A 27,505-nucleotide genomic window follows, 5' to 3' on the forward strand; every position below is an offset into this window, starting at 1 on the left:
ATCTCAAAGCTGTGAAAAAATTTTGTTTTTTAGGTTATTAGGTCACACAACCATTCTAGTAAACAATATAAGCACTGTCAACTTAGTCAATTAAAGCTATTTTTTATAATAAACTATTATCCAGTATTGTGGTTTTCTGTGCAAAATCTTTTTAATTGAGAAATTGTAAATCACAGGTCCACAGAGTCCATGTGAACGGACAGATATAAGGATGGCAATTGTAGCTGATCACCTAGGACTTAGCTGGACAGGTAAGCTTTTCTGCTTTAATAGAAAAAGAAATCTGTCTTTGCTATTGCATATTTAGGTATTCTTTTACCAAAAGACACAGCAAGACTGCATCAGGCTCTCCCAGATTCACAGCTAGGCCAGCTTCCCAAAATGTGCAATGTATTGCTGGGCAAAGACACCCAATAGGAAATTATTCTTTGATCTTTCAATAACTCAAAGAGAAACTCAGAGAAAATAGCTAAATGACTCTCAACATGCTCTCCCAAGGAGCTGAGAGGCTCTACCTGCCTGGGCTCAGGGCTGCCTCTGGGGTATTTGCTGTCCCTGGATAGCAGTTTCCCCCAAGCCCTGGTGGCAGGGAGCCCAGCAACCAGGCAAGTCCGTGCTGGAGGCTCTGCCCACCTGTGGCCCCCTATATTGGTGGGCAGAGCTGCCCTTCTGGGGCTCACAGCTGCAGCAGCCAGCTCTGCCAGGGCTCAGGTGACAACAGCACCAGTGCTGAGCTGCACAGGGTGCTCCCAGGGGAGTAACAATCAGTGGAAATAAACAGAGTTTATAAATTAGCAGTGATGAGACAATCTCCAGGGAGGGCTTTTCATCATGTTTAAGTGGCTTACTGAGTGTAAGTGTGATAATCGCTCCCAGAGATAATTGAAATTCAAGATGATGTCTTAGGAAATTAAAGTATGGGGATATAATGCCATGTTCATTGTTATCTGTAAAGTTTGTATCAGGCAGTTTTGTTGATGTCTCTGTGACCTATGAAAGTTAGTATTTTTAAGCTTGTCGAGATAATTGAGGGATTTGTGCTTTCTTTGGAGTTTTTGGGTTTGTTTTCTTTTCTCGCTTGCTTTTTTTGTCTTTATAGAACTGGCAAGAGAACTGAATTTTTCTGTGGATGAAATAAATCAAATCCGAGTAGAAAACCCAAATTCTCTTATTGCTCAAAGCTTCATGTTATTAAAAAAATGGGTTACCAGAGATGGAAAAAATGCTACAAGTAAGTTCAAGTAGTTACTTTTGTTGTTTATAAGTTATAACCCATTTAATCTGTTGCCAAATTGAAGAAAACATCATGAATGTCCTTCGCAAACCATCAACGAAAATAAAAGTTTCTGTTACATTTTTACCAGGAGTCAGAAATATGTCGTATTTATTCACTATATATACAGAAGGAATGATAAGTTCTCCACATCCATAATTGAGGGGACTAGTAATTAACTTGAACTCCAGTAAAGAAAATACTAGGGAAAACTTTGTAATAGCAAGGAATGTGAAACATGGAAATGACTGCCTGAAAAATATAGGTAGTCTCACAGTATTGCAGGTCATAGGAAAAGACTAAAGTTCTTCCTCTGAGGAGTGATGGAGACACCAATTCTGTGCTGATAATTCTGGGTTTATCTGTACATTTCACTTGAATTGCTCAAACTGAAAGAGAGGGATTGATTTTTGTGTGGCATCAATGGTATTTGTTACCCTTCTCTGATCCACAAACTCTCCATTTGAGTTTCCTTTGACTTTTCTTACTGTAAAAGTAATTTCCAGTATTACTGTTTTCTCACAACAGGATTATTGTAAATGAGATTTCATGATGTACTGCATGAATAGCCTTATATGCATTATTACCTACATGACTGCCTATTCTGCTGTTCCTCAGAACAGAATGAAAAAACGATTTTTATACTCCTTTTATGCTCCAGTGAAAGGATATTTTGTAGCAGTAGTAAGCATAAGTTCTTTAAGAACTATCTGACCTTACTCTTTGTGCTTTTTATGTTGTAATATAATTATACTTGGAGAAAGTATAGACTCTTAATAGATGAATATCTTGAATAAGTAGGCAGCTGAATGACTGCTCAGATAAATATTGGGGTTTGCTAGAACCAAAGGCGCTGGGACATGCCAGCAATTTGTAAGTAATGTGATGTGAATGTAGCTGAGAGAAATGATCATAGTTCTGCAATGCTGAACTTTTTTCTGATGTGTATTTTTTTTTTTTCAGCTGATGCCTTAACTTCTGTATTGACAAAAATTAATCGAATAGATATCGTGACCCTGTTGGAAGGACCAATATTTGATTATGGAAATATTTCAGGCACCAGAAGTTTTGCAGATGAAAATAACATATTTCATGATCCCATTGATGGTAATTGAATTCTGTAGTCATATTTAGTTCAGCAACATGTCCAATAATATAATAATGTTGTATAAACTAGACTTTAAAGAAAGATTGTAAGTTTTACAGGAACAATAATTTTAAATTTGTAAAGAGGTTTTCCTGTCTTAAAGCATGATATGATAGAATCATAGAATATCCTCAGCTGGAAGTGACCTATGAAGATCATCGAGTCCAACTCCTGGCCCTGCACAGGACAGCCCCAAGAATCATACATTGTGCCTGAGAGGGTTGTCCAAATGCATCTTGAACTCTGGCAGGCCTGGTGCTGTGACCACTTCTCTGTTCCAGTGCCTGACCACTGAAGAGGAAAAACCTCTTCCTAATATCCAGCCTAAACCTCCCCTGACGTAGCTTCCTGCTTACTTATGTTCAGCTTCTCATCCACCAGGGTCCCAGGTCCCTTTCCACAGGGTTGCTCTCCAGCTTCTCATTCCCCAGCCTGTACACACAGTCAGGGTTGCCCCATGCCAGGTGCAGAACCCAGCACTTGTCTTTGTTAAACTTAAATGGTTGGTGATTGCCCAGCCCTCCCTGCCTTGGAGGTGGCCACAGCTGCTCCCAATTTCATATCATCAACAAACTTCCTTAGTACACTTTCAAGTCCTGCATCCAAGTTGTTTATGGAGGTATGAAGGTTGCACATTAATGTCTCGAACAATAAGTGCAGAGTCCCACAGATGTGTGCCTGAGTAAACACTGATCCCACCAGCCTCAGTGTGAGTTGACAGGACCAAGCTTTTCTCGTGCAACAGTTGTTCTTTGAGGCTTACCCATCTTTTTTATGTACTTGGTATTTAATGCTTGACAATTTACCTGGAAATATGTGTATTTTTTGGCTTCCTGTCTAGATATGTAGTAGTAAAAACTCTTCAAGAAAAAAAAAAAGGAAGAACAAGGGAAAAAAAGTGCATAGTATTTGCATAGAATAAATTAATGTGCAATTTACTACCAAGCCTCTATGAGACCTGTGAACATGGATTGCTTTATGATTTTCACTTGGACTTTTCCTCCAATGGCAGCAGAAAAATAAGAAAATGTTTTATTAGTGCATGTGTGAATATCTTTTTCAGTCTGCTAACGGGTAAAGTTGTGTAATAATTTTCACGTGGAAGCTGTATCAACTGAAAGCAGAACTGTGCAGGTTAAATTTGAGTCAGACTAAAAGCAAAACTGAAATTCTCCTTGTAAAACAAAATTTCCATAGAAGTGCTTATTATTTATTAGTATGTTGAAGATGCTAAATATTGACTTTTTCTTGTTTCAAGTGTTAGATAACAGGCACTGGATTATTTGATTTTATTCACTTGTATTATGATGGCTCCTTAAATAAGAATTATTTTTTTTTTGTAAGTACCATTCCTTTTAGTTTTTGTAATTTGTTCAATTATGTTTTGGCTTTCTCTGTATTTTAGTAAGATTTTTTTTTCTTCAAAGCATATGAGCTCAGTGTACCTCCATTATTGAGCAGCATTGCTGGTCATTCAATCATTGAACTACAGAAATAATTTTCTGTTGACATTTTAAGAAAGTTGCTCTTGAAATGTTGCTTGAGCCTTTTGATAGTAGCATCAATGTTTTTATGAAAAAAGCGCTTCTCTGCAATTGCTTTGTGTCTCTCCTCTTCTCTGAACCTTCCTCAAGCTTCCTTTCCTCACCAAGACCAGACCACCTTTGCCTTTCTCTTGGCTGGTTCAGGAAACAAACCCCCAAGCCCTGTTGATGCACCTCCCCTTGCAGGCAGCACAATGTCCAGTTAACCCCACAGCATGTGTTTTATCCTTTTCTAGATTGCTCAAACTCATTTGCCAGAATGTGAACTTGAAGTTTTGTTGCCATTTTTTATGTGTATATTCAGTTTAATCCTTTCATATGTGTTTCGGGATTTTTTATGTTTTCATCAACTTTTCTTTTCTCTTTATTTGATCAGTGTATCTGATTGTACCAATGTCACCAAGATCACCTCAATCTTCAAGATCACCAAGATCTCATTACTCACCACAGTCCTCTCACCCGTATAACTTCACTGTACCTGAAATATTCATATAGCTCTTCCTTGTTACGTTTTTGTTCTTTTATCCCTTCGTTAACTTCCTTACTTTAGCTTTTTTATCCTGCTGTGTATTTAGATCTTTTAGTATCATCGTTAGGATCCATTTCTGTTCTTCATTCCTCAACTAGTCCATTCTTATACTCTCTGGTTAAATTGGAGGTATATGTTAGTAACACTGTATTTCTGGTATTATGTATTTTTATATAAAAGCATATTAAAAATGTGCTGTTTTAGAAAGAATACCTACTGACAAAAAAGTGGCTGTCCTGTGTTATGATCTACTGCTGTCTTTAAAATCTGTTAATTAAACTACCAAATTAAAAAAAAAAAAAAAAAATAAAAACATGGAAATAAAGATTTTCACAATATGGCTGCAAGAGATTGTCTTATATGTAAAGGGACAACCATCCTTGTCCACATTTGAGTTATTGCATGCCCATAAGACAATCTGCTATAGCTTGAAAATGTTTAAAATGGCTGCACAAGCAATTGCTGAAAACTTTACAAAACACTAAAAAAATAGTCAGAAGTACTTGCTTCACTGTAATGTTCACTGGCAGTACTGTCTTTGTTCCGTCTCTTTAGGACAAAGTAACAAAATCTATCAGAACTGCATTGGTTCTTATACACCTACACCTCCTCATATGTTTCATACTTTCTGTAACCTGTGAATCATTTGGCATTTGCTTATTTGTTGCTCCATGCTTCATCCCAGTCAGTCCAAATGTGCTGTCTTCCTTAGGTTATCCCTCCATTCAAGTGGAACTGGAAACTCCCTCTGGGTTGCGCTTCGTGCCGCCCACCCCTTTCCACCAGGATGATTTCCTTAGCGACACCTCTAGCCTAGAGTCACCCCTTAGAACTCCCAGTAGACTGAGTGACGTGTTAGTGACCTCCCAGGGACACGTAGATGGTACAGCAGCAGCACCGCCAGTGGTGACTGAAGAGGACACTTCACTGGATGACAGCAAAGTTGATTTCCCAGTGCCTAGAAAAGAAACACCTAAAGATGTTTCCATAGGTGAGAACCAGTTGGAGGAAGTGGACCTTAAAGATTTTCCACGGTATCTTGGTAGTTATGGCGGGATATCCAAAGATGCTAAACAAAGGCAGAGTGAAGAGATTAGTAAAAGAGGAGTGAGGAGTGAACAGCCGGAGAGAGAAAAGTCTGGTACTGATGAGGAGATGACGGCAGAAAAATTTAAGTCTCTGTTTGAGGACATTCATCTGGAAGAAGGAGCTGAGTCTGAGGAGATGACGGAAGAAAGAGTATGGTCAATTCTTAAAGGTGTTCAACAAGCAGAACGCGAAATGTCTTCAATTACAGGTTGGCAGCCTGACTCCTCCAGCGTCTCTGAGGCACCGACGTCGGGACGCAGGATAGGCAGCAGCCTGCTGGATCGCCTGGACGAGAGGTGAGCACCCCTGTGTGGCAGTGTGTGTGTCAGCCACGCTTCCCACGCTGTCTTGGACACCAGCAGCTCTGCAGAGGCTGCTGTCCTCTACTCTGTGAGAACGTGTCTATATACTTATATGTACATTTTAAAGAAAAACTTGATTTGGCCTGAGATATATTTGTCTTTTAAAATGTGTATTTATCAGGTTTCATTCTCAATACAGGCATTTGAGAAATAATGAATATCATTTTTAGTGGTTAGTATTTATTTTCACGTTCTTTATCTTACATATTTCTATTTATAGTTCATCTCAGTGGTGTAACTGGAATCAAGAACATTATCTGAAACCAGGATACTACATTACTCTTATTTTTGAGCATCTTTATAGCAGTCTTCCTTTCCACTTGCATCTCTTTGCCTTCCCTCAGATAATTGTTACTTTTCCTATAAGCCAATTTTTGAATTGTCACATTTATAACACTTTCTTCAAGCGTATTATATCCTGCTAATTTACTAGACTTTTTATAAGATGAGTTACGAGGCATAAGAAGGTAAGAATAACTATACCAAACCCGCCTAGTCCTGTATTTTGTCTCCCAGCAGTGACAGCAGAGGAAGGAAAGTGGATGTATGTGCTGTTTTCCCCCTGCACTCTCCCAAGCTCCACTTGTCTTTGACATAATGATCTGCTGGGAGGGATGCTTTCTGTCCTCAGTGCATGTGTCTTGTATGAGCTTTTCCAGCCTGCCCTTGGACCCCTGTAAGCTTTCAACATTGACAATATGTGTTGTCCTGTTCAGCCCTACTGGTGCCACTGGGCAACGGGTTCCTGCGGTCACTAATTGAAGGAGTCAGGTCTGCAGGAGCTATAAATCAGCGCAGAATGATTATCTACACAGTCACATGTCAAGCAGTTTGCATCCTTTACATCTTTGACTCAGGATGTTTTGAGGTTCAAGGTAGCGTTAGATACTCTCTTATCAAAACCAGTCGGGATTTGGTCATTGATTTCAGCAAATTCATTGTCTTTCAATATGGTAAAGCACTTGAACTACTACTGATGTGATTGCTGTTGTTAAGCAAGTGTTATTCTGCATTTTATATTGTGCTAAATTAGTAAAATAGATCACTTCTGGAAGTAAAAGGGCTTCCTTAAAAAAATATCAGTTTCTAGCTAGATGAATTAATTTTGCTGTCTTTTTTATAAGAGTTTTGCCAGCAAATAGCTGGTGTGTTTTCATATGTCAGCATTACAGAGTCATAATGTTTAACAGAAGGTGAGCAAAAATACAAAGGAAAACTGTCTATCAAAATTGCAGGTGAAACCTCTCCATAGTTAATCTGAGGCAAAATTCTGGTCAGCTTTCTATCTTTTAGTAACCTTCCTTGCCTTTGGCTCTGCATATTATTGAGATTATGCAGTATCTAAGGACTTATTTGCAGACTACCATATTTTTTAAAAGACAAGACCTATCTGGACTACAGATATTGTACTTTTGGGGAAAAATAACTGGTAATTGCATGGTGACAGATACTTTAATCACCTCTTTGATTAGACAGTGGTTTAAAAATCAGTGGCTCAAGGCTTTAGCTCATGATTATACAAGAGAACTGGTAGGTTTTGTGTATTATTTTTCTCTTTTTCCTCCCCTTCACCAATTGAAAAGAGATTAACATAAAACATTTGGCCTTGTTTCCAGTGTCCACTGTATTTTCATTGCTTCTGAAATGATGCTGTAATGCAGAAGACAAGGTTATTAAATAGATTGATGTCTGCAAGTGGGGTCTAAAATTTTGCTTTTCTCTGTGTGAAATGTATAGGCTCAGACCAAAGGCTTAGTAAGAGGCTTGGTGTTTTGCCCTTCTGCCTGTGATATAAGCCCTGAACAGCTGTCTGTTCCTTTCTCTTCTTGTAGTTCGGACCAATGTCGGGATTCTGTTACCTCATATGTCAAAGGAGAAGCAGGGAAGCCAGAAACAAATGGAAGCCTATCAGAGTCCACATCAGAGGCAAAAACTAAATCCTACATCCAGGAAGCTTTAAATGATGTGGGAAAACACAGTGACAAAGATGCCCTGAAAACAAAGTCACAGATCTCAACTGGTACTGATGAGCAAACATTATCATCAACAGCATACCAGAAATCTTTGGAAGAGACCAGCAAGCCAACAACAGAAGGCAGCAAAACATCTGTGCCTGTCAGTGTGAAGAAGATGGGCTGGAGTACTTCTGAGGATGGCAAGCCAAGAACAAGCATCCAAGAGGAGGAGGGAGCAGCAATGTCTGAACAGAAGGTACAGTATGTCCTGTAATAATTAACAATGTGAGGAGTCCCTGTTGCTTGACATATTGGTTGACAAATTTTTTTGTATGACTTGTAATGTTTTTTGCGACAGGGTTAAGGTTTTTGTTTTTTTGGGGTTTTTTATCCTTCTTTATGCCTTTTCAGTTTATTACTGAATTGTGAAAAATGGAAGCTACTGGAAATTTTTGTGTTGTGAATAGAATGGGGTGGAGTCAGGATAGGCAGGGGAGCCAAGAAGGGCTGCATAATTCCCTCTCTGCCTGGCCCTGAGCCCTGGAAGAGGTTAGAGCAGCTTCTGGGAGCACTGTCCTGCACCACTGGGGAAGAGCCCCTTCCCTGCCATGACATACCACCATATGCAAACAGTGCCAAACTGCTCAGCTGTCCTCCATCTGTTTCACTAAGGTGTTGCCACTGGTTTCCCACTCTTCCTGTGACATTGAAGTAAATGATAGGAGCAAAGAAATATAGGGACCCTTCAGGCTCTGTCCTGCTCTTTGTCCTAAAACTTTCTGCATTTTTTTACTCAGTTAATTTGCAGAAAAATAAATTTTGGATGATACTTAATCTCCTCCTTATGTTTGTTTTTTTTTCATGGCCTTGTTCATCCCAACTTCAGAGTCCGTTCAGCCAAGATGAATCAAAAGATTTTTAAATCTTGTATTTTTCCAGGTGGTGGTTCTTTCTCCTTAAAATGCTGCCGAGGGGCTCCCCTTCCTTTCTACCTTGCCTGACTCATACACCCTTAACTGCAGAACCCCAGTTCTTCTATAAGTTCTTTCATAAGTTGCTTTCTGACAATGAAGATTTCGATAGCTTTCTCAGTTGCTTCTATTTACCAGAATTTTAGAAGGAAAGTTGACTCAAAGAATGGCTTGTAGCCCAGTTGCTGCATGCACCTCACACCCCAGCAGTGGGAGGATCGCCACAGAATAGACCTCAGGCCCAGCAGACAACCAGAATGAAAAGCGGAATTGCAGAGTTTCTTCTACATTCCTCTCTCTGCTGGGATTGTCTTTTCTTGGGTATGATAATACAGGAGGAGATTATAACTTTTGGGAGTAAGATATTTCAGTAGAATTGTTTCTACGTGATACAGATTTTTTTTTTATTGTAGCACAATAAAAATGTTAGCTGTGGTGGGCTGCAGTAAATCATTCAGGTTTAAATTAGTTCGTTTTAAACTATTATTTCGATTATACAACCAAAAATTCTTTTATTAGATGGTAATGTAATCAGTTTCAGCAGTTATGCAGCCTATGATTGTTATTATCTTGTTATTAGTTCGTGACACAGTAAGATCTTTCCTAATGTTTGCTAATAACTGGAACGCTTAAAAAATGTAAGAGCCTTTGCCTTTTTCAAAGGCAGTTAAAGGCAGGTGGCAGCGTTCCTCAGTGTTTGTAGGCTTTGGGGTAGACCTCAGTCTGGCGGTGCCATGCTCTGATTAAATGCAGGAATGAGTGTAGATGCACACTGCAATGTGCTGAGGGTGTGCTGACATGCTGCACTTCCCCCTCTGCATTCCCATCAGTGGGAAGAGAAGTTGTCACCCACTTTCGTGTGGTCTTTACTGTTGGATATCCCATCTGGATTGAGAAGAATAAGCAAGTGCTTTTCTTAGACGTGCTCTCTGCACTACTTTTCTTTATTGGTAAAGGCTGATAATCTTATCTACTAAATAACAAGTCTTTTTATAGGCATGATCTTTGAATAAACTGGTATGAGAAAATAATGTAATTTCGAAATGTGGGTCTCTCACAAAGTGTGAATGGGTAAGAAACTAGCATCTGTCAGAATGACAAGAACTGCTTCTATTATCTTGTTGGTATTTCTTCAATAATGCCTTCTAATCTAATTTGAATTCAATAAGTTTAATTGCTAACACAGTCTAATTCGTAGTGAGACGCTTCAGCATGCTATCATGAAAATAGAAAGAAAATTTCAACTGCAGTCTTTCTGCAACACATTTTTCAGAAATTCTCCATAAAGAGAAAAGTATGGAAGAAACAGATTTACTTCTGTGGAAAGAAAGTGGGAACAAACTAAAACTACTTGCCAAAGTAAGATATTTTTATCTGTGACCCATTTGGAAAGAGCCAGGAAGCAAGTCACCCACCTGCAGGAGAAGGGCTGCAGCAGTATTTTGGCACAGAGTTTGCACCAAAAGATAAACTCAGACAATTGATACTGGTCTGACACCTGGTGATGTGGATGAAACAGATCCTTGGCCTCATCCCAAGTTCATTTACAAAATTTACATTTAAGTAAACATTTACAAAAGCATTGGAGTAATGATTAGGACGTATAATTCTCTACAAATGCACAAGCATCAAATTCTAGCGAGTTTTTTAAGTGAGAAGAACACAGCACAATTGCTCTGTTATTCCAAAGAGGATGATGTCCAGCACATGGTCAAGGTGACTCTCAGTGTCAGAATTCCATCACAAATAAACCACTTAAAGCTGTTTATTAAAAATAACTCTTCTAAAGCCTTTGTGCACTCTGGAAATCTTCTGCTTTACTGTTACTTCTTCAGGTGAGGATTGGTTTATAATTTTTAGCATCTATATTTGACTAGTGCCATAGGACTGCAGATGAGCTCCTGTCATCCTGAAGTAAATCCTTTTTGTTATATAGTTCTTTTTCTCCCTCACCCACCTATGCCCACTCTTATTTTGCACATAATTTCTGAGAATTGCTTCTTGTTTAGGATGTATTGGGCCAGATTCAGAAAGAGAAATAGATATGCAGTTCACAATATCCACTATCCATGACCTTAAAATCGGTTTGGGGCTGTCATTGAGTATAACAAAGAGGAAATTTTCAAATTTCTCTGTTCAGGAAAGGGTTGTTCAGCTGAATATAATGGGTGAAGGGTCTCTGCCCTACATCTATCACACACAGAGGTGGGAAGCATGTGCACACAGAGCTGCTCAGCCCAAAGCTGAGCTTCTTGGGTTTTGGAGGGGAAAACACCAGCGCTGGCAGAGGGTGCCAAGACAGAGTAGACAGCTGTGTGTAGCTGTGAGGTGATACCCGTCAGCACCAGGCTGAGACCAGCAATGGGCTGTGTCCCCTGAGCTGAGCTCTAAAAGCCCCCTTCTTGAAAATATAAAGAATGATTGTACTTCACACTGCAGTTTTGCCACTTATAAAAGTAGATAAATAATGAGCAGGAAAGCCATTTACATGGAGAAGTTCTTCAGAAGGCCTTTTTGTAACATTTTGTGTGGAGGTGCTCCACTGAACCTTTCACTGTCAATGTCTTCTTTTTTTTATTAGGAAATTCACTTCCGGTGCCTTATGAATCCATAAAACTTGTTTGAAATAATAATTTTTTAGGAGAAAAAAATTCAATAAGTTATGACAAGGTTTAGGGCGTTTTTACATAAAATTTAGAAGAATTACATAAGGTTTTGAAATTTCACAGGTCAGATGCGTTCCAGATACCATTTTCTGAGACTTGAGAGCTGCTGAGATATTCCATAGCTGGTGTAATTATCAGGTTACAGCATGCCAAGGAGCAAAAAGGCCTCCTCCTATCATGCACTTTAGCCGTGACACTGTGAGTCATTACGTACACAACAGAGACAGGGAAAACACTGTCCTTGATAACCTCTGTTTTCTTCTCCTAGTCCTGATCAGCATGTTCTCTCTTGCAAACATGTTGTTCAAATGTACTAAAACTGCATTTATTAGGAATGTAGTGACAGTGAGAGTGAGAGTGATTCAAGCTCAGATGAAGAGCAGAGAATTACTACAAGAGTTTACCGGCGGCGGTTGATTCTGAAGGTACTTTGTGATTTGCTTTCTTGAGGCGACGTTGGCATGAATGTGGGTTTGGTCTGCTGTGTCAGAATGTCAGTTTTGGCATACTGGAGACCCTGTGGTAGTGTGCCTTCCACTGCCAGTATGGATTTATAATCCAGTGCTAGGTTGCCTTTCCTTGCTTTAACACAGGTTTATGGGTGTATTCTGTTGGAAAACAACTGTGCTGCATGGAGTGCTGTGTCCTTCACTGCCACTGTTGTGCATGGCATCTTAAAGACTGCAGGCAGATGCAGCATGTTGGGCTCATGTGTAGCAAATACAAGCCGCTGAGAAAGATGGGTAACAATCTTTCCTTTTTCTTTTTTTTTCTGTTGTCTGTAAAAAATTCTGGGTTACAAGTTAAACATTTGCAGGAATATATGAGTGAGATACAGGAAAGTATGAGGCACATACTCTGGTTGAAACTTATGTTCCTAAGTGCGTAATATGTTCTGGAAGACTTTCTCACTGCAGCAGATGATCTTGATTTTAAGTCTACTGAAGTTAATAAAAGTCTTTGCATTGCTTTCAGTAGACTCTATTTAGTATATTTATTTACAAATGGCCTTTACTTACAGTACAATATACTATATATACTGATAACAGTGGTACAACCATGTAAGTAATTTTATTTGCCCTTATAATATTTTTATGTGGTCACACAGTATGACATTATTTTCCAGCAGCACAGAGCATGAGAAAATAAGTCTCTATCATAAACAGTTATTTAATTCTTCAGTAACTTACAGGATTTCTTAGATTCTTATTAGAAAATCATGTAGTCAAGCCCTGAATAAAACCAGCACAGCACTTTACTGCTATTACAGCACTAGTGCAGTTTGCCTAAGCTGTAATTGTTACTTTAGGAATAAATTGTGACATTTCAATTGCACATATCTATATAACTGTGGCTTGCATGCTTTGTGGAGAGGAGTCTGTACATCACAAAAGGCCCTTCACTTTTTGTGTAATGTGAGTGGCAGATAGGCTGCTGTGCACAGCTGCCAAGCAGTCCAAGGTACAGATGCTTTCGGAAGAGGAAGGGTGACTTTTCTGGCTGCCTTCACCATGAATTCCTTCAGTAGTATATCTGTCGTGCTGCTGTTTGGGACAAGACAAGAACGGCAAAACTGAGCTCAGCAGAAATGAATGTTTTGTCCAATCCCCCATCTCCCTAGGCAGAACCTGCTGCCTTCCCTGAAAGGCCCTGGGCCTATGGGGTATAACCCTTTGTCGTGGTTTAATGTTAACCACTACACCCTTCCTCAGTAATTCCCCCTGCAGATAAGCTGTGACTACTCCGGCTTAGGAATGTGGTTTCTGTTTTCAAACAGTGGGGGCAGCCTGTGGGCCTCCAATGCTGCAGGAGTCTCTGGTAACACACAAGTGTAAGTGTGCTGCAGATTCAATGACTGCATAGTTAGCCTGTGGCTAAGGGCCCCCACCATTTATGTCTGAGCTATTTTGGTGTCCACTGGTTTGCAGTCAAGGAATGTTGGAGTGGAAAAGAGGAAAGCATGTCAAAGGCATCTTTCTCTTGAGCTATTAAAGTCCCTGTATTTAGAGAAAGGCACAGAAAACTGGTTTTAAATGTGGTGGTATAATTTGGGGTAGAACTTTTAACAGAGCCATGGTAAAGCAGCATATTTAGTGTTGGAATCTACAGCTAGTGCAGACCCTGTGGGAAGGGTGTGCATGGCAAGTGGAGGCAGCTGAACCTGTGCTGTTTGGAATGTGTCTGATTTCAGCTGTATTAGACCTGTCTCTTGATTAGGAAATACATGTGATTCTTTGGTTATTTTCCGATCATTTATAGCTTCTTTTTTTTTATCCCACACTCTGCAGTTTAAGACGATTTCAAAAGAGAACAAGAGAAAGTTTGAGAGCAACAATCATCAGGCCTTTTGGAGAAATAATTTGATAGTGGAAGCAACCATTTTGATCACGTAAAGTTAATGAAATGGTGGTATGAAATGGAAAAATCAAGATTTAACATTGGTAGGGACCTGGATGTTTTTCTGCACCTTCCTGGGAGCAGAGGTTCACTTTGGGTGAACTGAAATCACTGTGAGAGCATGCACAAGCTGAGGTACACTCCTAGATCAGGAAAGAGGGCTCAGGATTGTAGTGCTCAGAGGCCTGGAGCAATGCTCACAGCCTGCAGAGGGAAAATAACTCACATTGCTGCTGCAGGGCCCTGAGCACTGGCCAGGAACAGCAGGTTCTCACCTGTCAGTGCCTCAGTGCCTGGCAAAGTGGGTGCTGTGCCCAACCCCACAGCCAGCTTATGTCCAGCAACAGTGGGGAGGGAATGAAGGTGTGCTTGGAGCCTCCACTGAGCAGAACTGCATGTGAGAACTGTGTTGTTTTACTGTAGCCTTTATTAATAGGATCATGGAATGGCTTTGGTTGGAAGGGACATTAAAGATTGTCCAGTTCTAACCCCATGCAATGGGCAGGGACACCTACCTGTAGACCAGGATGCTCAAAGTCCCATCCAGCCTGGCCTTGAACATTCCACGGATGGGTCATCCACAGCTTCTCTGGGCAACCTGTGCCCGTGTCTCACCATCCTCACAGTAAAGAATTTTTTACTAGTATTAATTGCTCTTCCTAGTATTCACTACTGCCTGCATGTTGCATTTAAAGCAACAGAGATACTCAGCCTGGCACCAAAACCTTGGGGATAAATTGAGTCCTGTGGCAAAAAGGCTTTGCCATGTGCTTTCACAGATACATTCAGGGCTGAACTGATTCATTACCTTTGCTCCTCTTTCCCAACTTGTTTTTCCTTTCTGTGCCATTCTGCAGTATTGCTAACACTTTGGTTTAACTGCTACCTTAGTTCTCTGTCCTGGCCTGAATCTGGGAAAAGACTTTTCTCTCTGATGGAGGTATTTCCCAGCAGTCCAAGAGCTGAGTCCTGTCAAGAGCTCAGTACTCTAGAGCACATTCCTATGGGATTTAGCACTTCAGAGGGCTGAGCCCATAAAGCCAGGACCGATGCCCATTTCCACATGTAATAGGATCTTATTCTAACCTCAAGGTAGTGCAGATGTTTTTGTTTCTCTTCCTTTTCCCTCTTGTGTTTGCATGGTGGGTTGCTGGGATGGGGCATTGCAAAAGAAATGGCTTTATGGCAGTGCAGGAATGCGAGCAATTAGCACACAAGGGGAAAATAAGAGTGCTTGCCACAATGTGGACATTCAAAGCCTGATCCAAAGCTCCTGTTATTCAGCCCTGCCAGGAATCAGTGTGCAATTTTTCATGCTTTTTCTTAGGTTGTTAAATCTTTCATGGATACGAATTTTTGGCTAAAGCTGTTTCAGTAAGATTCTTGCCAAAAGGTTTATGGTAGACTGTAATGGAAAATAAAATATATTTCTAAGCTGTGCTTATTCAAATCTGATGTAATTTAGTATCTTGTACTTTTGCTGTTTCTTGCCAATTTTTATTGAAGATTTGTCCCTTTCTGTGCATTTTGCCCATGAAATGCCCCATTACTGATCACGGAGGTTTTGGTTCAGCCTGCACGGGAGAAGTGGCCTAAGCAGCAGTTAGTCAAAGCTAGAGCCAGCAGCTTCCATGGTCTTGCTTTCCAGGGGAAGCTTATTTATGGAAAATGAAATGTGGCCATCCTGTAGGTGAAAAGAATTAACTGCCTGTGCTCTGCATGAGGAAAATGGGAAGCGTTTCCTTTTGTGTACTCAGCTGGGCACAGGGTCTCCACTGCAGTCTCTATCTGGCTGGGAGAGTTGCAGGTAAGTGCCCTCTCCCTGGCCCATGAGACTTGGAGCTGCTGGCTCAGTAAGTAATGGAGTAAATTAAACCCCAAACTACCAGTGCTGTTCTGAGGTGTGTTTATCACATTGTCCTCCATGCCACGTGCACCAGCCCTGTGCCCCAGCTCCCAGTAGTGGACTATACTCTGTCCCATTTACAGCACCATTTGCTCTCAGGTCTCCCTGCCTGTTGTTTTGTTGGGATTTTTTCCCCTCTCCTGTGGCTTTAGCAATACATCTGTGAGCAAGCAACTACAGACTCAGCATGGGTGCAGGCGGAGAGTTGTGGCATCTGATTAACAAGGTCTCCCTGAGTAGGCAGAACTCACTAATGAAAATAACCTTAATGAAAGATGTTTGTTTCTCCTGCTCTGCCACAGAGGCTCGAGACCCCAAGGAGACTGAGGTGCAGCTGCTGTTCATGCATTACAAGAATGTGATCTTGAGACTGAAAGGATTATGTCCTGATGCTGACTTAGGCCAGTGAGGGAAGAGGTCTGAGCACTCTGTGCAGCTCCTGTTCCCACTGCGGCATTGCCTCTGGTCTTTGGCAAAATTAAATATTTAGGATCTTTCCATCTTGCTTATTTCTGCCTGCTTTTCAATTCCTTTTTATCCATGTGTGCAAGATGCATCCAGCTGCACCTTTTTTCTCCAGTGTTACAACAACACTAGATGTATGGAAAGAATAAAAGGGACTATTATCCCTCTAGTAACAAAACAAACATGAAAGAAAACCAGAGCTCTGACAAATCTACAATGAACTTTGGCACAGCACTGCAGCACTGACTGTATAACTCCACTTATCTGAAGGTCCCTGGGAACACCCGTAATCTGCAAATAGCTGTTAAGAAAATCAGTGGAGCTGGCAGAAGACTTTGAGGAAACTGCTCTTTGCCTCTCCTGCCCTGGAGAGCAACAGAGAGAGGATACCAGCTGGTTTTGGCATGACTACACTCCAGCGAGCAGGGTGACATTAAAGCACTCTGCTTTGCAAAGCTTCCTGGCATATTCTGGGGCTGAGGCTTGCAGACTGCAGCCTTTGTGTGCTTTAGTCCCAGGGATATAACTGGGCTTCCAGTAATCATGGTATTAAGTTTTCTCCCTGCCTTTCTAAAGCTTTTGGTATTGTGACAGTGATTTTGACTGGTCAAGGGTAAAATGAAGCCCACATAAGTATGATGCAGTGGAAAGAATTTTATTCTTTAGCTGTGACGCAGATGCATCAGCTTTGTGTTGACAAGCTTTTGTTGACAAGGTCATCAAATGTGCTATTCTAACCTAATGCTGATTTGAGCTCTTACAACTAAAAATGCCAGTGGATAGGGTTTTTTTCCTAGCAAACATACATCTTTATAACTGCATAGGATTAGAAGAGTCAGTAAATCTCTGATCTACCTCCTGCCAGTTGTGAGCCCTCCTGCAATTTGTTTAACTACCCACCAGCAAGCGAATTGTGAAAGCTGGATTTCATGCACATTGACTGCTGAGTATTTACAGCATTTATCCTTTAATTGTGCTTAAAGGAGGATGTAGCAAATTAAAACCCAAGATTCACCACACTTTTAAAACTGCATATTCTTTCTGGAGGCATCTTTCTGTGCAGCAGTACACTTTTCATTTCATTTGAAGCTGAACGCAGTAATTCTCACAAGGTTGTTTTAAGGGATAACCTTGCTCATAGCTGCAGTAAGGAGTCAAAGAACCAGCACACGTAAGTGGTGTTGGTGTGCCAAGTACTCTGGTGACCTTGCTACTGGCTATGTTGTTTTATTTCTGGTTTTCATGGGTTTTATTGTTGTGGTTTTGGAGATCCTACCCATAAGAGGGAACCTTTCCATACCTCTGTGCTCCATGGGATGCCTGTGCCAGGATTCCCTCCTGCTCCTTGGGGTACTGTGTTGGAGCCCACTGGGGAGTCTCTGAACCCATGGTGGAAGGCCAGGAAAGAAACTGTGCAGCTAGCTCCCCATCTGCTCTGCATCTGATTAAAGTGTGAAGTCTCCAAAATCAGTCTTTCCCCCTCCCATCTCTGTGAGTAGGAAACCCCACAGGTTTCAGTTCCCAAACCTTTTACACAGTCACTGTCCCCCGCCTTGCAGCAGTTCCATTCTGTTCTCATTTCTGCCGTTTCGCTCGTGAGAAAGGAAGCAGCCGGCTGCCGCTGGGCCCCTGCTCGCTGCAGGGACCAACCTCGCACTTCCCTCCCCCTGCACAGGGCCTGGCGCAGTGCTTAGGCAGGTGTCATTTCTCCTTCTGTGGAAGGAATTTTTCAGGCTCCATCTGAAAGCTTCAGTAGCTGTTTTTCTGTGCTTTTGTAGGGACGCCAAAGTTCCCTGGCCCAGACATCTCAGCTAGGTGTGCCTCAAGCACAGGACCTCATCCTTATGTCCCTATGCAGTGGAATCCACCTGGCTGTGGAGCCTGTCCTTCTCTTGGCAATGCTTCCTGAAGCACCAAAGTTGAGCAAGTTGTGCAGTTTGCTAACAGTCTGTGAAAGCCTGGGGAAAAAGATGTGTAAAGTGTCTGAAACTGTTCCATTGCTTAATTATCAAGTGGTGACTTTGATATAGCTTTCAATGTAAAACCAGCAGAAGTTCTGTACTTGTGAAGAACGACAAACATGACTGGGGGCTCTGCTCTGCAGTGCTCCTCTCTGGCTCGCACCTGCTGCCATTCTCCCCAGGTGAGGAAATGGAAAAGCTTGGCTAGAAAAGACCATAAATGGCTTGTAAATAAATGGAAAGGTTTGTTTTGCTTAGAGCTTAGAAATAGCATACAATCCCAATGTTAAAATGTACATCTTGAAAAAGCTGCATTAGTAGGGAAAGCAGTTTTTAAAAAAATACCCATGGCCTCACTGTATTTGTTTATTATAAAGCAGTGCCAGGAGCTTATGTAGACAACTATGTAGTGTATAGACCACAGTAAATAGAAACTATATTTGCCCTGTGCTGTTCAGTATATGGAAGCACTACAAAAGCTGTAATAGTCTCCTTTCAAACATTAATATCGTTATAATGTGTTTTATACAACGTTTTCTTTCTGCTTCCTCCCTCTCCTTGTAATTTGTCCATAGTGGGTTGAGGGTGAGGGGAGAAGAAATGTTTTAAGGATTTTTTTGTTTGTTTGGGTTATTCATTTGCAAGTGGAAACTTTTCATATGTAGGCCAGCTACATTATCATTGTGTTTGCCTTACTTATATGAAAGATATAAGCACAGACAATGGATATTTTTGAAGCATCAAAAGCAGTGCTTGCTTCAGCACTCAGGTTTGGGAATATGACTTTGTGAGGTAAAGTTAGCAAAGTTATTTTGGAATGTAAGTTCACGACTGCCAGCTAGGCTCAGACTCTAAAGTAATGTTATTTATTTGTGATTTGAACAATAATTCCTTTAAGTGGAATTAAGTCACTGGCATAGCAGCTAGGAAATTGCTTTTATGTTTATTTACACTGGTCCTATAAATTGCTTGTACTACAAGAAGTGATGGCTGGAGTGCTGCAGTTCTCAGTAAGTCATGGACCGGCTGCTGAGGCTCCTCAGCACAGTGGCACCGTGCTGGGCAAAGGGTCACGTAAGATAACTTCCTTCATTTTGTAAGTGCTGAGAAGTCCTGTCTGTCTTCTGTGTTTGTGTTTAAGACATTGTAGTTAGCAAGCTATAGGCAAAGCTGTCTTTTCAAGTCCCAAATTTTCCCCACGTTAGACCATGTTTCTGCATGTACTGGGCGCTGAGAAGCTGTGTAAAGCTAAGGGATGTCTCAAAGGACTCAGACTAACCACTCGATTTCATTGCCCAGAGAGCTTCCTGACATGCTTTAGTTAATAAGAGCAGTGTGCTAGAAGCTCCCTACTGACTTTAAGGAAACATTTTGCAGAATAAATGCACAGGTTTATTTAGCATTGCTAAATAAACTAGGCTTTCATACAGTCCGTGTGACATAAAGCAAACTATTACATAAAGTTGAAGCTAGCATGTGCTTGTTGCTTGGATTGGTGTGGAAATATGTGTGGGTTTGACAGAATATAGGCTCTATTGCTAATCTTATAACACGTTCTTTAGGGTGAGGAAGCAAAAAACATTCCTGGTGAATCTGTAACAGAGGAACAGTTTACCGACGAAGAAGGCAACATCATCACGAGAAAAGTAATCATGAATTACATCATTTGTCTGAGTCTTTGCATTCAAGTAACTTCTTTTAACATACTTTCTCCCTTTAGAATCTAGGAAAAAAAAAAATCGATATTTTTCATGTATTGCTTCCCACAGATCACCCGGAAGGTAGTAAGACGTGTTGTTATCCCCCATGAGAGGAAAGTTGGTGAAATGGTAATGCAACGGGGACTACCACAAAGTAACAGTAGGCGCAGAGGGTTGTGTTGACTGCTAGAAAGTGCTGCTAAAGGGCTGGAGGTTTGCATTTAACAAGAAGCCTTGGCAAAAAGTGCAGTGCTTGCAGTTATTGGCAAGTTGTGCATTGGGGTCACGGGGCAGGGGTGACATCAAGGAGGCCCGGCCAAATTATGTTGACACAGGGCATCAAGGTCTGTTTCTGTAAAACAGGCAGCAGGTCTAAGCCATGGGTTTGGGGCCTGGTTTGTGCCATCAAGTTGAGCTGTGTCTGTGTGTTTGGTTAAGCCCTTGCCCTACAGCCTTACAGCTGTAGATGGACTGTGTGGCCTTTCCACCAGCCCAAAGGCATGAGCTGCAGTCTGATCTCAGTGGCCTCTCACTCACCTTGGTGTGATACCCATGGTGCTGGTGACTGAGGGTTTGCAGGATTCAGGTCAATGGGAACATACCCAAGCAATTGTATCCTTTACAACCAAGACAGGATTTTGTCCCTGGTGATCAAAATTGGAAGTCTTCTGCAGGCCTGGACTATAACCCAGCTTTATCACCCTGACAGTGGGAAGAGTAGAACTATTGTGTGCCAGCACACCCCAGCTCCTCTTGGAAAGGGCTTCAGTGACAGGGGCAAGAGTGGGAAAGCTGTGTCTCAGCTGTCATGTGTCCCAAGAGGGCCTTGGGGGAATGGGCATTACTGCTGGAAACAATTGCCTTCAGAGGAGCTTGTGCCTTCTTCCCCAGCACATGGCCCTCAGACATCTCTGCTCCAGTAAAACTGTCATTGGGGCTAATGAAATTCCTGTCTGAGTGAAAACAGATTCAGAAAGGAAGATAACAGACACCCTTTATTTTCTGGCAAAAAAAAAGAAAAAAAAGGAAAAAGAAAAGCTGAGGACACATATGTCACAGAAATAAAAGAATGGAAACAAACTTATTTCCATTCCCTCTTTCCTGGTTGTTTATGAAGAAAAAAAAAATCCTGCCCAGCAAGGGGTAAACATTTTCAATTTGCTACACCAGATTAGATTAGTCGGAAACTACGTATAGTTACAAATACATCAATGCAGATCACCTGAGGGGTAAATTCTGCCCATAGCCACACATAAACAGATGTCTTTCTCTGATGTGAGTGAGGCTTGTGATTACTGGAGAATTTATTTTTAGATGATTATTGAGCTACTTTTAATGAGCAAAGATGAACTTTATTTTCGGGTTTGCTGTTTTAAAGACGCTGAAACCTGCACTGCTTGTCACCGCCATTGGTTTTACTTCTCTTCTGCTTCATTGGGAGTTTTTGCTGGCTTTCTTCCTCTTCCCTTTATTCCACTACTAACCTGCTCACTTTAAAGCACAGACGTTGTGAAACATCATAAGAGCAGCCACAGCCTCTGTTGTTGGGAATGCCCACCAATTCAGCTGACCCAGGTTGGGAAAGGGGAATTTTCCCTGTCAGTAGCACCGGCTCCCACTGCAGTTGGCAGCAGGGGCTCTGCCGAGGACTGACTGCCAGCCAGGCACTCCAACCCAGGGATCAGGCTGAAATTGTAGAGCTGTGTTTTCTACTTGAAGATGATATTTCAGACCTGTGCTTTTGCAGCTCAGCAGAGTGGATAAATAGATTGTGTGTATCTTTGAAATGAAATGTTTATGTAATTTAACTGCTTTTTACTTATCCTGTTACAGCAAAATGTGTATCCTGTTTTGGAAGCTGGTTTACAACTACAAGTGCTCTCTGCAGACTATGTTAATGTTTATACTTTTCCTTTAAAGCAGGGAGAAGCTTATAAGGTTAAGACAAAGAAAGAAGTCAGACATGTGGAGAAGAAAAGTTACTCATGAAAGCCGACCACTGAACGGTCAGTGTGATCAATTTTCTTCCCTTGTTGAAGGCTTTTGCCAGCATGGGGAACAGCACCTGGCTGCACAAAAGGTTGTCTCTGCTACCCTGACTTTGCTTGGCAGCTGCAGACCTTAATAGCTGACCCGTGATCTTGTAAGCAGAAGATGACCTTGTGTTCATGCATAGAAATTAAGCTTTACTTCTCAGAAAATAAGGTAAAGCAATACTCAGGCACATGCAAGATTTTTGGGAATTTTACAGTGCCTAGTGTCTGTAATCCATAGAATTTTCTACCCTTAGAAACTTAAACACAAATAGTGAAGGAGCTGCACACAAACCTAGGAGTGGAATGCTTCTTCCACTGTCAGACGTGATTTGAGGGCAGTTATTCAAGTCAAAGTCCTTGCAGTGAAGTGTCTCAGTATTTCCAGCAAATAATCCCAACCGTTTCTTGTGAATTTTGTTGATCCAGCCTTAACGATTGTAGCAAGCCAGCAGCTGATGGTATAAGGGCTTCCCAAGCTAAACCCAAATGCAGAGACTAAGACACCCTTGCAGGGGACTCTGTAAAGATGTGGTGGAGCACCCTGAAGCCAGAGGCTGCTTTTTTTGGCTGATGCAGCTATAGTCACAGAGAGATGTGCCTGTAAATATGGGAGGAGCCTGTCCATGTCTATCAATACTGGTCCATCTGGTATGGCTCCGAGTGTGTAGATTTGCCATGGACATGCCTTTTTTTCTGCTCAGTACTTCTCTTAGCTTTGGTGGGTTTCAGGAATTGGGCAGAGGAAGAGTTTATGAAGTGCAAGACTGTGTGTTATCCTTTTACTGTACATAGGTATAGGATTGACTGTAAGATTTGAGAACAGAATAAACAGGTCCTGGCAAATAGACAAGCTAGTGAGGAAAAAGACAGAAGCAGTCTCTCTTGAGTCACCAGTCCCTTCTAACTGATGCAACGTAAGGTAGCCCCTATAGCCCACTGGACCTACAGCTCTGTGCATGTGAGTAGAGCCATTTAGACAATCAGCACTCAGTATGTGGGATCTAGCTGAAGGATTTATGGGATCAAGCCCCAAGGAGCAAGCTCTTTGAGGAGACTGGTGGGATTTCAGTATCAGGTAAGCACCTACTGCATCCACCTGAATTCCTGCTTTTACTGAGAGTCCTCCTGTGTGTGCTAATAGAATAATACAGCTTCACGTGGTTTGGTGCTCAACATACTCATAAAATATTTATTGTTTGGAAAAGGGAGGTGGTTCTTTTGACACAGCTTTCCCCTTTATGGAGCTCAAGGATATGGTAGTAAAGCAAGCCAAAGTGATGGCACTACTTATATGAGATTGTATCCCACGTTGGGTCCCGTGCTGCTCCACTGTCGTATCTGTCAATCTGCAGGGGCAAAGCAGCAGAAATGTAAATTCAGACATTGAAGACAAAAGACAGCGTGGATAAGGGAAAAGCACTTCATTTTAAAATAAAATTACATAAATAGAGCAGTCTTTGCCTAATGTGTGAAACAGAGTCTGACCTTCAGGAAGCCAGTCTGAGTTCCTCAGAACCAAATTTGCTCCTATGACTGCTAATGCATTTCTCCTGTGATTTCCAGTAGGCATGTCTTCCATGCTAGAACCCCTGAGGAGCTAATAGAGTCTGCCTTAGATGATGAACCTCTGCTCCAGGGGGGAATCTTTGTCCTGTAAGATGAATCTCTGTGGTCCAAACTTTGATAAGCGTGACCAAATGTGCACTAAGTAATTTTGAGTCTGGTCAAGAGCCCATTAAAAACATTTCATTTGGATGCAGAAGTAGATGTGTTTGCATAGGCAGGGGATTCTATAGAAAAACTGTTTGTTTTGTAATCACAAAAGACAAAAAAAATCCCATTGGGCAGACAGAGGTGGTTGCTTTCTTTGGAGTGTTTGAAAAAAAGAATGATGTTAGCTACATTTTGCTGTGAAAATGTCCCTGTCACCATTGCAGATAAGCCCACTGTGAAGCATAGGTTGAAAGGAGAAGCCAAGAACTCTTGCGTGCAGTTCTGCAGGACAGCACGGTGTGAGCTGGCGTGACTGCTGCAACGGGAACAGGCGGCTCTTAGCAGCAGGACAGATTTATGACAACTGTAGATGTGGGCAAGGACAGATTGTTTTAGTGTAGAAGGAGACTGCGAGCACTCCTGGGGAATGCGTGTGGACCTGTGACCTGATTAGTAAACAGGCATGTCTGTGCCAGCCTGAGTCCTGCCGGCACTGCGCCAGCCATGCTCCCGAGCAGGCTGCCCTGTGCCCAGGTGCTGGAGAGCTGCAGGGCTTCCAGCTCCTGCTTGCTGGTGTGATTGTATTTCTGCTTCCTGCCCTCTCTGCTGTGAGACATTGCTGTTGTACAGCAAATGTCACAAACTCGCTGTCCTTATGTGCATGACTGATTTGAGGTGTGAGAGAGCAGGAGCTGGACCATCTCTCCTTGGTGCTGCTCATGCAAGCCAGGCCAGAGGGAGATGGATGGGGCTGCTCCTTGTCCTTGCTTTTGTCCTTCACCAAGCCTCCTAAAGGCTGGGCGCTGCATTCCTGGCTCAGTCAGTCATGTTTCCTGAGCAACTGGAAGAGGTGGATGTGCAAGGAGAGCAGGTTTTCTATCACTGTGGGGATGCTTGCACACAATGAAGAAAAATGTGCTGTGGAAGCAGCAGCTCTCTCTGTCTGGAGATGGTGCTGTTCCTTCCACAACAAAAGAACCTATTCCTTGTAATCATTGGATCAGATGAGCTGGTGCCATGTCCGGGGTAATGAAATGCAGTGTGCTGTAAACATATTTGTAAATCAGTTCACAAGCAGTGTGGACATCTGCAGCTGCATTTTCCCCTCATGCTGGAGTTCAGCTAATGTCATTTCCTACCTAGAAACTGTGTGATTTAGCTTATTGCAGAATTTCATCGTGCCAGTTACATTTCTGTTTAGTCAGGGAAAGGAATGAAACTGATTCTAATAATCTATTTCTGAAATGATTTGTTCTCTGTTTTCTCTCCACAGTGTGCTTTTACTGCCAGTATTCTAGAGGGACACTCACAGAAGCAAAATCAACAGGAATTAAACATTCACCTATAAAAGTGTGCGTGTGTTTGCTGCTTCCCCACATTAACCGCATGGTTTTTATGCAAAAAGAAAAAAAAACAAAACAAAAAAAAAAAAAAAATCCCAAACAAAAAAAACTAATTTAGCATGAGCCAATTTGCAGAGCATGGAAATTCACGTTCATTCACAGGATTGGAGGGTGCGCAGTTACCAATGCAGTGTATATACAAGATGCCATGCTGTTAACAGTTTCTCTCAAGCAGTTTGATGTCATCTCAAAAGAAATAAATTCCTGTGGACAGAGAGGATGTGCGAAGACGAAATGGTTAAACCATTGGAAAGACACTAAAAATACTGAAATCCACAACAGCTCGCCTTATTTTTCTTGGACCCAAACTGTCAGGGTATAAAACACTATTTGTTTCTTTTTTAAACATCAATAGTTTTGCTGTAAATAAATAACACTGTATAAATTCTAACAAAATAGAATAAATGTTGATAAGGCACTGCCTTTTCAATCACAAACAGAATATTGCAAATGCATTGAGCAGGCTAGGTGTCTCAAATGGCTGCACCTACAGGGATATTCTGGGTGTATCTTCACAGATTCTTGTATATTAGCAATTATAATGTTTGTATATGCAAAATCGCTAGCTTGATTTTAAAAAAATCTTTAAAATCTGCTGCAAATTTAAATGATTCCCAAAATGAGGAATTCTGTAGTTCTGTGAAAAATTTTCTTCAGAGTACTAATATTTTGATGCATGTGTTTCACCTTATTTTGATTAAATCTTTTCCAGTTTTGCAAACACTATATTGCAACATGAAAAATAAGATTTTATCTGTAAACACAAAGCCCTTCATCTAATATTTGTTGCTGTTGCCAATTTTTCAATGAAATGACCTAAGACCCATAACATATACAGTAGTTGCATTATGGGGAGGGGGGTGCTATCTGTTCTTGCTTTATAATGGGGGTAATGCTTGCAGCTTTAGAAGTGGGTTGGTGCTCTAAGGAGCACACGTTTGGGATATTTTTAAATGAACTGAAGAGAAAATATTAGCTAATAGACTGGCAGCACGCTGTAAAATTATTACTGTATTGTGTACTGGCTATAAGATGTAGAATCTTTCAGTAAGCCAATCATCTGTAATCATCCTAGCAGTGTAATATTAGGTTGTTAAGGCTGCTGTGTTTTAAAGGGCATTTTTATTTGATTTTTGGTGAAATACTTTAATTTGTTGATTATATTCATATGGAAACAGCATTCATTGATAATAGCTCTAATTACATATGTATGAAAACAAAAAACACTGGATGATCTAGTTGATTATTTAAGCATAAAATAAATTGTGTTAAAACTCTTGGATAATGTGTATTTGGCAGTGTTCTTGTGCTCTACAGATGTGAAGCTTTGGAAGGCCAGCAGTTATCTGCCCCTGGCTTTCAGCTGATTTTCCTGTTTCTTTTGTCTGATCCACCTCTTCATCTTCCCACTGTGACAGGCTATCACTTGGTAGGCTCTCCCCAGATCAAGGCAGCAGGAGAAAAACACAGCAGCCAGCAGCACATGCCCAGCAAAGCTAAGGAAAACCACTCCCTGGGTCAGAGATGGGGGGAAAGGGCCTGTGCAACAGGGGTATGTGCAGCCCTCTCCAATACATGTGAGCTCTGGACCTCCTGTAAATTCTTTTGCCCTGTCAAGAACCAGGAAAAGCACTACCTGAATCAATTTTCTCCCCATTATCAATCAGTCAGATCAATAACAGCCCATGAGGACATTAAAATATGCATCCCCTGTATATTGCATGCACTTCCTGTATATTATTGGTGATAGAGCACTGTATAAAGAATGTGGCCAAAACCGAGGTTTGTAGGCAGCATCAGTACACACTCTTGCTCTGGACTACTCAGGTGCAGTAAATATAGTTTATTACTCAGGGATTGGTTTTACCTGGCTTTTAAGACGACAAAGATGAGGTATTTCACCCCAGCTTTGGCACCTGAGGAAGCACCTCTGCTACGGATACACCTCAGTCTGCTTGTTGTTATCCGGTCATCCCCACAGGACCTGGTCCTCACCTGAGGTCAGTCAGCAAGGTCTCCTGACTGATGACCAGCGCTTGGAGAATGTAACAGGTTGGTTTGTCAGTGTCTCTTGAGTTATTAGGGCCATGGGCTTTTGAAGCATGACAGTAAAGGAAGTTTTCATCGTTTGAGCAGCCAGTCTGTATTGCAATGTTTTACCTAGGTCAGGATACTGCTGGTACAATGCTGGTGGTTCAGGTCCTTATGCCAAAGTTTGGAGGACAAATGCCACTTACACCCCTGGAGAAGAAGTGCATCTTACTGCAGTTCACAGTCCGGTAGCAGTGATCATCTTGCAGACCTTGCCGTCCAGACACCTCCCTCCCTCCCCTCGAGTGTCCAGACCAGGTGAATGAAAAAGTGTTTTTGGTAAATGCTGTGAGATGT

At 41.5% G+C, this 27,505-nt stretch overlaps 1 protein-coding gene across 17 annotated transcripts in view; it reads left to right on the forward strand.

Moving 5' to 3' along the window:
* ANK3 (ankyrin 3) overlaps positions 1-26,394 on the forward strand; it is a 291,521-nt gene extending 265,127 nt beyond the window's left edge. For 15 of the 17 annotated variants that reach the window (XM_058841986.1, XM_058841993.1, XM_058841988.1 and 12 more), the window contains 10 exons: positions 177-251; positions 1,100-1,231; positions 2,237-2,380; positions 5,206-5,878; positions 7,777-8,155; positions 11,869-11,961; positions 19,828-19,911; positions 20,035-20,094; positions 21,886-21,971; positions 24,988-26,394. In XM_058841986.1, coding sequence (XP_058697969.1) covers positions 177-251; positions 1,100-1,231; positions 2,237-2,380; positions 5,206-5,878; positions 7,777-8,155; positions 11,869-11,961; positions 19,828-19,911; positions 20,035-20,094; positions 21,886-21,954 — 1,709 coding nt within the window. In that variant the 3' untranslated portion in view covers positions 21,955-21,971; positions 24,988-26,394. The remainder of the gene's footprint in view (positions 1-176; positions 252-1,099; positions 1,232-2,236; positions 2,381-5,205; positions 5,879-7,776; positions 8,156-11,868; positions 11,962-19,827; positions 19,912-20,034; positions 20,095-21,885; positions 21,972-24,987) is intronic. The other 2 variants (XM_058842005.1, XM_058842004.1) reach the window with 1 other exon arrangement.
* Positions 26,395-27,505: the final 1,111 nt, after the last annotated feature.

The sequence above is a fragment of the Poecile atricapillus genome, chromosome 6 (assembly GCF_030490865.1).
Source record: "Poecile atricapillus isolate bPoeAtr1 chromosome 6, bPoeAtr1.hap1, whole genome shotgun sequence".
Classification (NCBI taxonomy): domain Eukaryota; kingdom Metazoa; phylum Chordata; class Aves; order Passeriformes; family Paridae; genus Poecile; species Poecile atricapillus.